The sequence below is a fragment of the Calidris pugnax genome, unplaced genomic scaffold (assembly GCF_001431845.1).
Source record: "Calidris pugnax isolate Ruff unplaced genomic scaffold, ASM143184v1 scaffold148, whole genome shotgun sequence".
Classification (NCBI taxonomy): Eukaryota; Metazoa; Chordata; class Aves; order Charadriiformes; family Scolopacidae; genus Calidris; species Calidris pugnax.
The window spans coordinates 1,900,002-1,913,469 of record NW_015090926.1 but is presented as its reverse complement, the minus strand read 5'-3'; the positions used below and the strand labels follow the sequence as shown (position 1 = coordinate 1,913,469).

General features: G+C 37.3%; 1 protein-coding gene across 1 annotated transcript in view; it reads left to right on the top strand.

Annotated features, from left to right (window-relative positions):
* FER (fer (fps/fes related) tyrosine kinase) overlaps positions 1-13,468 on the top strand; it is a 178,899-nt gene that overhangs the window by 117,783 nt on the left and 47,648 nt on the right. Inside the window, exon 17 of the mRNA XM_014951487.1 lies at positions 12,120-12,243. Within this exon, the coding sequence (XP_014806973.1) occupies positions 12,120-12,243 (124 nt within the window). The remainder of the gene's footprint in view (positions 1-12,119; positions 12,244-13,468) is intronic.

Genomic DNA, 13,468 nt, shown 5'->3' with positions numbered 1-13,468 from the left:
GGAGTTCTCCTGTTTTTCAGATAAGCAGCTGGTACTATTGCCCAAGTAAACACATATAATAAATAGTTTCTCTGAATGCAGAAAAGCATATTCTGACAACTGTTTTTTCATTCGTTGTGACACACATACTACTAGGTAAAAATCTCAGTAAGTTGTGGTGGCTACTTACTAATAAGAAACCCCCAATTAGTGTTTTAAAAAGCATTATTTGGGAGGTACATGCTTCTATTTTGTGTAGAACAGTATTTATTTACTGAATAATTTAGATTTATTATTGCTTTCTAAAACTTATTCTTCCAATTGATAAAAAAATTGATAAAAAAATAACGTTCAGCACAAATCCAAAACATAGTTCCATATTAGCTACTGTGAAGAAAAATAACTCTATCCCAGTGAAACCCAGAACAGTATTAAAACATTTTGTTAATGGAGAACTTCTCATAGAGATTTCCTCTTCTTGTTCGGTAGTTATGGCTCTTTCTCTGTAACAACTGAAGTTACCAGCTGGAAAATACTAAGACTGTTGAAAAATAAACTTGTTTTTATATGCTTTTTTTAAAATGTGTTTTTATATTTTTTGCATGCAGTTTGTGTTCCTAATAAAAGTTGGACTTTTATTTCACTCTTGCTGTGCACTTACCTGTGCTCATATTTTCTGATTTCTAGCTTCTACTCCTCACACTCTGTTAGGACTCTTAATGGGCCTGAACAGTGGGTATGCACATGCCTTCTGCACTCCTGTGGTATGTCAGATGTGCTGGTTTCTAGATAGACTCAAGTAATCTCAACTCCCTGGGCACGTGGTGTGATGTCTTTAAGCTAGAGAGCACATGGTGTGAGATCCAGAATCAGTGTAATTTCTTGTAGAGTTCTCTGCACAGCAAGCCACACCATCTAATTTGTGGAGCATTTGCTGGTCATCTGCATAGCATATGCACAGTAAGTGGGATGCATCCGGTAAAGGCATGTTTTAATAGTAAGCTGCTAGTCAAGTAAGGAGCTTCTAAACTTGGTTTATGACCCCAAGCATTACCTTTCAGGAGTACCTGGAGAGAATGCAGTAGGTAAAGTCTCCCTACTGATTCTCAGTAGTCTCCAGTGAGGCTACTGAATAAAGAAAACCACTGTTTGACTACTGCCAGTTTCTTCTTCTGTCTCCATTGCCCGAGAGCAGATTTTCAGATGCTGTGTTAGCACATAGCTAATGAGAACTCCATGCTAAAAAGGCATGTTTTATTTTACAATGCAGTGAAGTAAATCTTACTGTAATTGCAATATCATGCAGTGAATTTTAAATCCTGCATTGAAGTAGAAATTATTCAGATCAGCTCCAGCAAAAGCAGAGTACAACTCTTAAGTTGATATATATTGCCCAAGATTTTCATACCCTTCCAAAATTCTGCTGAGAAAAATTATTGGAACCTGTTAGTATTATGAAGATAATCATACAGCTTGCTGGAAGTTATTCTCTTTGTAGTATTATTCCTTTTTTACTTGCTGCTTTATAATGAAATGTTGGCTTAAGATGGTTTGATAAGGTTTGTTGCAAAGGTGGTATTTGATGGAGTTTTTCTGATCTCTTCTGATCTAAAACTATGAATACTGCATTATTTCATAACTTAATACAGTAACTTTTTAATAATCTGTTGTGATACATTTTAAGTACTCAGTTTATCCTAAGAAAGATAGAAGAACTTAAAGTCAGAATTGGTAATGCGTTTTGGGAAAAGAAACCCCATATGTTGAGAATCGCCAAATGCTTGATGTTAGTATAGAGCCGTGAGTCATCTGGACCTGAGTAACCTGACTGAAAAGTGATGTAGTAAAGGTGGGATACTGGTCTTAAAATTGTTCAGTGAGGGTTGCTGCATATTTGAGACTGTGAATGCAGTCTGTAGCCTTTACCACAGGAGTTTTCTAACGTAGTTAAGCCTTTGTCAGGGATGGTTTCCAATATGAGGAACAGCAGAACTTTGTGTAAAAGTATGGCTTGTAGTACTGTGTGAGAAAGCACATAAGTTTTCTGTGATGCCACATCAATCTAAAAGAAATGAGCTTTTTACTCATATTTTCCAGGTTAATTTATTGATTTTTCTTTGCTCTGTGTCTCTTTTCCCAGTGGTTTTTTGTGGGGTTTTTTGTGCTTTATTCTGCATTGTTGACCTTAAAACTGAAGAAAGGGAAGTAATTATGAGGAGCTGCTTTGGTATTCAGAACAGGAAAAGAACAATTTGCCAGTGTCTCTTAAGGCTGCACAGGGCATAAGGAGTTTTCATAACAGCTCATCTTTAGCAAATTTAGATGATGATCAGAGAGACTGCCTGGAATACTGCTAACATTATCTGTAAGCTGGCCAGAGTCCAGACTGATAACGTGAGACAAATGGATGCTGGATTTTGATGGAATGTAGAGAAGATTAACTTGAAAATGCTAAAGAGATTGACAAAACCTGCTTCCTGTTCTTTTCTCCTTTCAGAGTGAACTCAATATCTTTCCATGGAAAAAGACAGGAAAAGAAGAAACTAGAATACCTTTCTCTTTTACCCTTCCTCACTAGTATCTTCCTGATCCCAACTTCTCTCTTAGTGATCATGGATCTTATTATGGTATTTCTGCATTGAGAATAAGGGATTTTAATTCACTGAAACACTCAGGATCAGTTAGCTGTGTTTTCATCTGCTCTTAATTTATCATGCAATCTCCCATGTAATAAAAAACAAATTGCAGGAATACCTTTAAACTTTAAATGTTTTTTCTGTTCCTAGGTTTAGGGAAAAAGAAATCAAAATCAAATGAAATCAGTAAGATGCAGAAAGCAATCCCAAGCCACAAAATTCTTTCTTCTACTTCTTTATATTCATTTCAATTTACTTGAAAGGGGAACTTATTTAAAGGTAGGAACTTTGCATGTTCATGAACGGGGTGTTCGAGAGTCGCGGATTTTGAAGATTGATGTAACTGCATCCTGTGGTGCAGTTACGACTTCATGTAACTCTTTCAACAGTTTATCTTGCGGAACCTTGAAAAGTACCTCTGGGCCTCTAGCAAAAAAGTCTGCACAGGTTGTCAAGATAAGCACCATCATCATGCCTGCACCAGCTCTTTCTGGAAGGTTTTGTCTTATTGACAGTAGATGCAAACGTCTTTATATGTTGCAACAGTTGATTCAATGTAGTAGAAGGAAGCCTGTAGTCATATTTTTGTGACCTACTCCTTTTAGCTGTTGGACTGTTTGATCACAAGCTGATAGCCTACTTTCTGTTTAAGGTTTCTATATATTTAAACATTTTTGTAATCAACATAGTTAAAATTACATCTCCAGAAATATTTTGAAAGAATTTTCTTTTTCGTAAATCAGGCACTCAAAAATAGGCAATTCAAGAGCCTGGCTTGTCTGTTGAGTCTTAATTTAGCTTCCTCTAGCTTATATATTATGATAATATAAAATCATAGAATCATTTAAGTTGGAAAAGACCCTTGGGATCATCGAGTCCAACCATCAACCCTACTCCACAAAGTTCTCCCCTGCACCATATCCCCCAACACCACATCTAAATGACTCTTAAACACGTCCAGGGATGATGACCCAACCACCTCCCTGGGCAACCTATTCCAATGCCCAACCATTCTTTCTGTGAAAAATTCTTTCCTAATGACCAGTCTAAACCTACCCTGTTGAAGCTTGAAACCATTCCTTCTCATTCTGTGACTAATTACCTGTGAGAAGAAACCAGCATCAACCTCTCTACAGTGTCCTTTCAAGTAGTTGTAGAGAGTGATGAGGTCTCCCCTCAGCCTCCTCTTCCTCAAACTCAACAGTCCCAGCTCCTTCAACTGCTCCTCATATGATTTGTTTTCCAGGCCCTTCACTAGTTTCGTTGCCCTCCTCTGCACTCGCTCCAGCACCTCGATATCTCTCTTGTATTGAGGTGCCCAGAACTGGACACAATACTCGAGGTGTGGCCTCACCGGTGCTGGGTACAGGGAGACAATCAGCTCCCTCCTTCTGCTGGTCACACTATTTCTAATACAATCCAGGACGCCATTGGCTTTCTTGGCCACCTGGGCACACTGCCGGCTCATATATATTATATTATATATTATGATATTGTGAAAACTAGATCTTTCTGTAGCAGATCGTTATCTCAAACAGTTCTGAACAGTTTTCCAGGAGTTGTTGCTCGTCTCCAAATCCATTCTGTGGCTATAGGACTTAATTAGTCTATTCTATTAGTGATCTGCGCTGAGTGTGATTCCCACATCCCCTCCCCAGTGGGCATTTCTGCACATCTTTTACTCTAATATTAAATGCACTGTAAACATTTTTCTGGAAAACTAGTGTGCATTCCTGATACTGCAATAGAATTCCTATTTGATAATCGATAACGTGGTTGCAAAAAAGCAACCTTCTACTTAACATGGAGTTTGGGTTCCTTGTTTTATTGAGGCTTATGCTAACATAGATTAGAGTAGATCTGCTGTTCAGCTGGAAACAGGTTGAGTTATGCTTGTACATATGAATCGCTATGAAAACATCCAGTAATCTAATAGTATGGGAAAGTTTCTGAATTGGGTTTAACTATATATGTCCAGCTTGCTTCTAGACATATGTAACTGGCTTTCAAGGTGGAGTTCAGCAAGGTCATAACATTCATCTTTGCAACTGGATAAGGTAACCTGTTCAGATTTGTACTGAATCATTTGGGATGCAAATTGCCTATGCCATTGATGCAGAAACAATTCAGAGGTGACAGGTTTTATTAGCTCAGGTGCAGCAGCTTGATTGCAGCTACACTGGCTCCCAGGCACGTTCAAAAGAGCATAGCTGTTTCTGTAGTGCCTGTAACAGGATCTGATAAGCCATTCTTAACCCAAGCTCTGAGGTTACCTCTGTTCATGCTATCCTACCTGCAGCTGGCTTTGGTCCAGCTTGACTTACTCCATCTTTTCTGAAATTAAGGTGACTCCATTGCTACTTTCTGTAGTTACAGCACTTATTACTTCTACAGGGTGTGTTAGGTCAGAAGCATTGATAAATAAAGCCCAGTATTCTGCCTGACTTTCCAGGCCCTCTTTTTGGCCTTTGTTGGAAAAGAGGGCTCTGCAGCACAAAGTGGAGTAATACCTACAGATCCGTTATACCAGGTGCTGAGGTGGAGCTGGTACAACCTACTAAATATTAGCTGATTTGGGGGAATTACTCTTATTTTCTGTAAGTTGTGATACGTCAGGGTTTAGCACCAAATCACAGCACCAAATACTCCATGTATTTCTGCTGTTAGTTGCACTGAAACCAACAAGCCCATTTATAACCAAAGTGTCAGCGCTGAGACTGAGGAATGTTTAATTTATTTGTTGATACGGCATACAACATCTGTATTATCTATGCTTTTCTGCTATATTAATTATTATCTTATGAAGGAGAACTGACACTAGGAGAAGCTGAAGTACATGCAAGCTATGGCTTACCTGAGCCTGAGGTTAGCCCTGCTGTCTCTGTGGTGTAGCTGATTTCATACGCAGCCCCAGAACGCTGATCTATGCTGAAAAAAATGTTAACTTTTAGTTTCACTTTATGTGATTCAGCTGCTGTGTTTTCTACTTTGTATGGGCTGTTTTGTTTTTTCTCCTGCTTCTGAGATCTCTATAGAAATTATTCAGGATTTTTTCCAATTGCTTTTCTTTAGAGATCCCTTTATTAAAAGTTTTGCATGATCTGCACCATTGGTTGTGTGAGAAACGCCGGCTCACACCTAGAATTTAAAAAGGACAAAGTTGCCGAAGCAAAGGTATAGAAATTTATTATACGAAACAGCGCTGAATCGGGTGCATCTCAAAGTAGAGGCACACTCCCTGTTGGTTTCTTAGGTATCTTTATACTTCTTTTCCCGGCCGCCTGAGCCACTGTCTCCCTTCTCATTGGCTGAGAAGTTGGAGCTCACATTCTTCCCGACCGCTTACTAAGCACATACATCTGTTTTACAAAATTATCATTCTAAACACCCCTATTCTAATTGATTATTGTTGCTTTGCAATCTTTGCCATCACCTACTGCCCAATGTTAATGATTACAAGTACTCTGGCAGTCATATCTCTATCAGTGATATATCTCTATCCAGGTGGCCTTTGTCCGTCTTCGCAGAGTCCTTTGTCCACTTATCAGTCTGCCACGGCCTGGCTCTCTTCACCTAGATGACTTCCCGTAGACCAGGACCCCTGGACAGCCCCAGGGCGCCTCTAAGGATTAGTTTGGTACAATGGGTGAGGCTCCACCATCACCGGGACATACTAACAAAAAATACATCAATTAGCTGAAGCAAAACTCAGCTCATTTCTCACAGTTGTATTGTTCATCCTTAGTAGCTGACTTTTGCCAGCGAGTTTCAGATCTGTGTTCTGTCTTGGAATCACAGAATCACATCCTGAATCTTTACTGTGTGCTGTCAAAAATCAATGCAACAGAAGAAAGAAGGTCAGTCAAATCCAGATGAACTCAAACCGGAGATAAGGTGCAAATTTCTTACAGTGATAGTGACTGTCTGGCTTTGTTTTCCATTCAAGTCATCTTTTTTTTTTTTGCCTAGTCAAATTGGTTTGACCATTTCAAAATGGTTTTGAACAGACTTTTAAGCCATTTGGGAATAAATAGTTAATGTGGTAGGATCATTGGTTTCACAGTCTAATTTATTTGATCCACCTTAAATCTAAGGCAAGGTTGCTGACCATTTTCAATATTTTCCTCATTGTGAAGGTCGTATGTCTATAGTCTGACATCCTGTTAAAAGGAAGTCAAATAGCATATATAATGTGTTGTAACCTTCTTCAGATCTTCATTTTATCGTACTGTGGTTGTTTTGTGCTAATGAGTCATCTTCATTGTGGTCTCATCATAGGTCTTCTGCTAAAAAGCCAGCCGCATTGCAGTCCTGGTGCAAGCAACATCATCTCTGTGTTTACCTCTTTATTGCTAGTAATCATGTCCTTGTCTCTCAATGCACACCATTCACTCTTGTTTTTTTCTTTCATCTTTTGTTTTCACATACATGCATTTCCACTGATACTTCATTACTACAATTGTTAATACTGCTATGGCAAGACTTTGCATGATTATAGCAACTTTTATTTGCTGTGCTTAACAGGAAAAATGAAGTTTTAACTGGATTTCACAATAGTACTCTGTAGACAATTGAAAAACCTTGGGTTTATTTTGAGTTTCTGTTACTAGTTATGTAAAATTAAACAAAAAAAAACAAAGTGAAAGCATTGCTTTACACGCAGATGATCCATTAGTTGAAAAGTGAAGGCACAATATTTTAAGGAAAATGAGTGCTTCAGCATTTCTAAACCCTTACATTTTTAATAGTTTGTCAAATAGATGCTTACTTTCTTTAAAAAATTATCTCATAGAAGTACTACAGATGCATGTTTACTATTTTATACTCATAGATTTAAGTAGCTGTGTTTGAGTTTGTTTTATTGATCCTGTATGTGGAATTAAGATAAAGAAATCAATCCAATCAATTCAGTAAAGAAACTCTAAATTTCTTGATGTTATTCAAAAGACTGACCATATGAATCCTCAAATTATAAATACTTACAAGTGCAGGTAAAGTTAATTTCAATAAAATTATAATAACATATGAAGCAATTACAGATATTGAATCATGGAGCCCTTCTGTGTTAGGTAACCATTAATTGGTATGGCCAGAAGCATGCTGCATCTGCATGATTAAAGTGTGTATAAAAATGTAAGAATTAAGTGGACTCCTAAAAGAAACTGCTACTTAACAAGGCTCTTTAATAAAGGAAATTCTCCCACTTTATTAAAACAAATGTGTAAATAATAATATATATAATTTTATATAATTCTTAGTAATTGATTTTATGGTAACACATTTATTAATATTTGTATAATTGTTTATAACATTATTAAAATGTGATACTATATGGCTATAGTATGTAAATAATATATATATATATATATCTAGTTGTAAATAAGTGGGAGATTTCCCACCATAATTTTCAAAACTATATTTTAATTATGTTCCGTGTCAATAGTTGTTGTCAGAATAATGCCAAGAGTGCCTAGGACAAGTAGATAGGTACCAGTTCAGGAGAACACTGAAGTATGTACTCAGTGTTGATTTTAAATGCCTTTAGAGTCAGAGATTGCCATAATTTAATATTTTAGAAACTGTTTTAACATATTTCATTACTGTTTCTTGTATTTTGATTTCTTCACATAGATCACAGATAGGGGTGTTTTTTCTCTTGCAAAACATTAGCTTACTTTTGTGTGTGCCATTAAATGAGCTGTTATATTACCATAAAATAACTACTTAATGTACAGCATAAAGGTTATGCTATAAAGTATGGCTAACACTAGGATATGCTGATATGTGGTATTTTCACTCTCTTAAAATTTCTGCATATAATGAGAAATAGTTCACATTCACAGTGAAATACATTAAAGTCTTTTTTCAGGAACACAGTTGCAGCAGGCTGCTCTCATGGAGCTTCTGCTTATGTAGTACATTTTGTCATCTACTTAGTAAAATAATTCTATTGTGTTAGGCAGACACTCCTGTACTGTTACTTATCCTCCTGTAAGCCCAAACCAGGCAGTCAGTTTCTGGTTGGTGATAATACTATAATGGTCTAATTATTTCTGTAATACTTAAGAGTGGTTGGAGCAAACCCTGGTAGTGTTTTGTGCCATTAACTGGTATAACAGGTAGCTGTATGGAATACAATGGGAATTCAAGATATAAGAGAAAGCATTGCTTACTACAATATAGTCCTCGGCTTTGTTTCAGTTGTTTCATAGTCTAATTGGTCTGTTTATTTAATTTTTATCAACAGCTATTATATTGGAGATAATGTCCTGACACTATGTGCTGCAAATAGTGAATTAGTGCTTTTTATTTTTAAACTTATTTTAAGAAGCACATAAAGATATTATGTAGCCACAATTCTATGCTGAGAGGTTTGTAGTGACAGCCTCTTAACTCAGCTTTGAAGGTCTTCATGTGGACACTTTACTGTAAATATGAGCTGGAGCGTTGGCTGCAGTAGACAGTAGAAATCAGAATTCTGCTAGTTAAGGAACAGCCACTTGAGCCTACGTGGATATTAAAAGGATGACGATAGTCAGGTTTAACCTAAAATGGTATATTTTGTACAGAATGAGATGTAGAAAGCTTTGCTCTTTTATTTTGTCTGCAACTAATAGTGCTTTCAAATCAATATTGAATAGAGTATTTAAAAACATTTTTGTCGTCTCTGTGCAAGGACAGATAGAAGAAAACAGAACTGCTAGTAAAAATGTGCATACCTTTGCTGACTTTTTTCACTATTGAGACTGTGAGACAGATTAAGGTAATTTTATTAAAAGTGTATTTTGATGATAGGTGTAAAACACAGTGTATGCAGTTTGAGATATACTGTATTAGTTTTGCTCAAAACTCTAGAAGTTCATACAGTACATGCCAAACACTGAAAATTAACAAGTCTAAATCACTTCCTGATGGTATGATTGCACTCGGAAGTTACAGGCTTGTGCTGGGCTTTACATATTCTGATGTAAGGAACTGAGCAGTTGTTAATCCTGTTCAGAGAAAAAATGGTGAAAATTAGGATGTTAACCTGATTGTCTGCACATATTAGAAACAAATTTATAACATGTATTATTTCTAGATATTTTAATGGATGTGGTTAGCTTTTTTGATACCTTGTTGTCTCTAGTAGCTTGTTTCTTGAGAATGGTTTTTTACTGTTGGCTGGAGGGAGCAGTAATTTATTTGTACAAAGAATTTATACTAATTGTGGGGTATATGAATTTAAATCACATTGATGTTGCTATAACACTTTCTACAAATAGACCTTACTTACTTAGGACTTATTCATTTAGTTTTAGTATGGCTGTGTGAGAAGGCATCTTTTGTCTTTTTGTGGATCAAACTCAGCTTGTCTGTCTTTTCAGTTCTTCCTGCAGTAAGTTGTATGAAATTCTCAGTCTTCAACATTGCAACATTGGTTGATTGAGGGTAGGGGTTTTTTAGGATGGCCTTATATGGGTTTTTTCTATGATTTACTGTTCTTATTCAAGTAAAGCCACGATTTGACAAGATTGGAAGACTTCCTCATTTGGAAACACATATAATTATAACTTACTAATTAAAAGATGATTCCTATGTACAGAGCAGTGAGTTCTCAGTATATAAAGAAAATAATTTTCATCAGCTTATTTGTTTGTTTTGGAGGGGGGTACTGCTTAAAAATTATTGTTAACTGTCTGCTGTAACCAGAATAATTCTGTTTACATGTGTAAGAAATGACACATATTGCAATACACTGTTCAACATCTTTCTCTCTGCCAATACTTACATTTTACCAGCTACCAGACTATGTCAGTAAACTCTCAGATTAGAGAAAAGGTGATTGTTATCCTGTCCAGTTTGCAACAGTGTTCTGTTCTTTTAAGACTTCATTAGAATTTAAAATTCAGTATCCCAAGATTCACCCTGTCAGACTCGGGGATGTAATGTGTGTAACTATCTTTTGTAAAACAAAGGCTATTTTAAATTGGCTTTAGAGTAAAGGGCATCCAGTCAGCTCTTGATTTTCCCTCTGTGTGTTACCCAGCCTGGGACCACAGTGCATTGTGAGCTCTGTATGTGCCAGCAGGACTACTGGTGAACTCAGGATGCAATATTTGCTTGCTTATCTGAGGGGTTCTTGTTGGCCCAACATGAGAGCATTTGCTGCATTATAAATGAGAAAGGTTACTCACCTTTGCTTTCATCCTTGCATTTTAACAATGTGTTCTGGCAGTCTAATTTTAAATAAGTAAATGATCCATAGTTTTGGATTATGTGGATTCCACAAACCCTTTGTTAGTCTTAGAAATTGAAAATAGACCTTATATGCTTTAAATAGACTGTGTTTTGCTGTTACGTGCACTGCTTTTTAAAAATTGCTAGAAATTTGTCACTAAAGAAAGAATGCATCAGAAAACGTTGTTCACCTATTTAACTGGAATCAGAGTATTAACAGAATTGGAGGTCAGGAACTACTGATGTACCTCAGGGGCCAATGCTGGGGCCAATACTGTTTCACATCTTCATTAATGAGCAGGATGATGGGGCAGAGTGCGCCTTTAGCAAGTTTGCTGATGCTGGGAGGAGGGGTTGATACACCAGAGTGTTGTGCTGCCATCCAGAGGGACCTGGACAGGCTGCAGAAATGGTCAGAAGGAACCTCACACAGTTCAACAAGGGGAAGTGCAAAGTCCTCCACCTGGGGAGGAACAACCCCAGGCACCAGTACATGCTGAGGGTTGCCCATCTGGAAAGCATCTTGAAAGAAAAGGATCTGGAGATCTTGGTGGACACCAAGCTGAACATGTACCAACAATGTGCCCTTGCAACAAAGGTGGCTAACGCTATGCTGGGCTACATTAGAAGTGTTGCCAGCAGATCGAGGGAGGTGACCCTTCCCCTCCACTCAGCACTGGTGAAGCCACAGCTGGAGTACTGTGTCCAGTGCTGGGTTCCCCAGCACAAGAGAGACATGGACATACTGGAGGGTCAATCAACACGCCCATGTCCTTTTCCTCAAGGCAGCTTTCCAGCCACTCTGCCCCAAGCCTGTAGCACTTCATGGGGTGGTTGTGACCTGGGTGCTGGACCTGGCACTTGACCTCGTTGAACCCCATACCCCTGTCTTTGGCCTATCAATCCAGCCTGTCCAGATCCCCCCGTAGACCCTTCCTACCCTCAAGCAGACCAACACTCCCACCCAACTTGGTGTCGTCTGCAAACTTACTGAAGGTGCACTTGATCCCTTCATCCAGGTCATTGGTAAAGGTATTAAACAGAACTGGCCCAAGTACTGAGCCCTGGGGAACACCACTTGTGACTGGCTGCCCACTGGATTTAACTCCATTCGCCACAACCTTTTGGTCCCGGCCCTCCAGCCATTTGTTTACCCAGCGCAGAGTACGCCTGTCCACAGGCAGCCAGTTTCTCCAGGAGAACGATGTGGGAAACAGAATCCTATCTGTGACAAAAAGGTATCCTATCTGTTGTGTCTCACTGTCCCTCTGTCTGTTTTTCTAGGAGGTGATTTCCTGTCCTTTTTAAGAAAAAAGAAGGATGAGCTAAAAACCAAACAGTTGGTGAAATTTTCATTAGATGCTGCTTCTGGTATGGCATATCTTGAATCTAAAAATTGTATACATAGGTAAGGAAGATTTTATTTTTCACTATTGTAATTTTGATTATTGGAAATGCTAGCTGTTTAAATGTATATGGCTATTACCAACAGGAGTGATTGCTACATTTAAAAAAAAAAAGACTACACTTTCTTTTTCTGAAAGGAGGTCATTATTATTGCCTGTTTAATTCAAAGCTGTTCTGTTTATTTGGGTAAAAATAATGCTACATTATTTGATTTGTATATTTTCTTGCCATTAATATAAGTTAGTAATGATTTTTCACCATAATAATTTGCATTATAAGGAGCATAATTCATAGTAACAATGAATCATGGGAAAAAGCTATCTGTCCTGTCTGAAATTTACAGATATTTGCAGGGCTAACAAAGAAGTTAAGTTACATTTAAAGTGTGTTTCAGAAAAAATTTACTGGTTTCTCAGATAATAAAGGGAGAAAAGCTTGAGTACTGTATATTAAAAAATTAATTGCATGGACTGCTTCCTCTAAAATATAGAAGGTTATCAGGCATTACGCTCTTGGGTACCTTATTTCTGTTCCTACCATTCCTTTTTGTTGTTTCTTCTTCAGTTTGACTCTGTCGTGGAGCTGCTTAACTGAACTTGTATGAAACGGAATGGAATTAATTTCCACCTGTTTTCTCTGAATATTTCTCTGAATATTTTCTCTCAATATTTCTCTCAATGTCATGGTATATACCCTGCTACAATGATACATGTGAAATACGAGACATAAACATTGAGACACTTCTGCAAGATCATCATATATGATGATATATATATGAAAAAACCTAACTCACTATATTCCTTTGGGAAAATCCAAGAAAGATATTCTAAGCACCATGGGGAAAAAGAGGATTAAGGTCCCAGCATTCTGTCACGGTTTCTCGGCTCTGTTTGCCAAGAAAATAACAGCATAAAAATCAGAGCCAGTTTATAGCATTAGTGATTTACACTAGTCTCATAAATACTCTAGTCCTTAATAATTTCTGTAACTGTCAGATCAATGTTAAATCAGAAGTGCCTGTCTAGAACTCCTGTGTTCTTAGAAAATAAAACCAAGGAGAAAAGTAATAGCTGAATAATTAAAATTTATTAGAGCTGTATTGTGTAATGTCTTAGTTGGTAATTGCAATTACTGAAAAAGAGTGCAGTATTTATCCATTAAATGGTAATCTGATACCTGCAAAATAGAAGTAATTTTAGAAACAATTATTTTTGGAGATGTGCTAT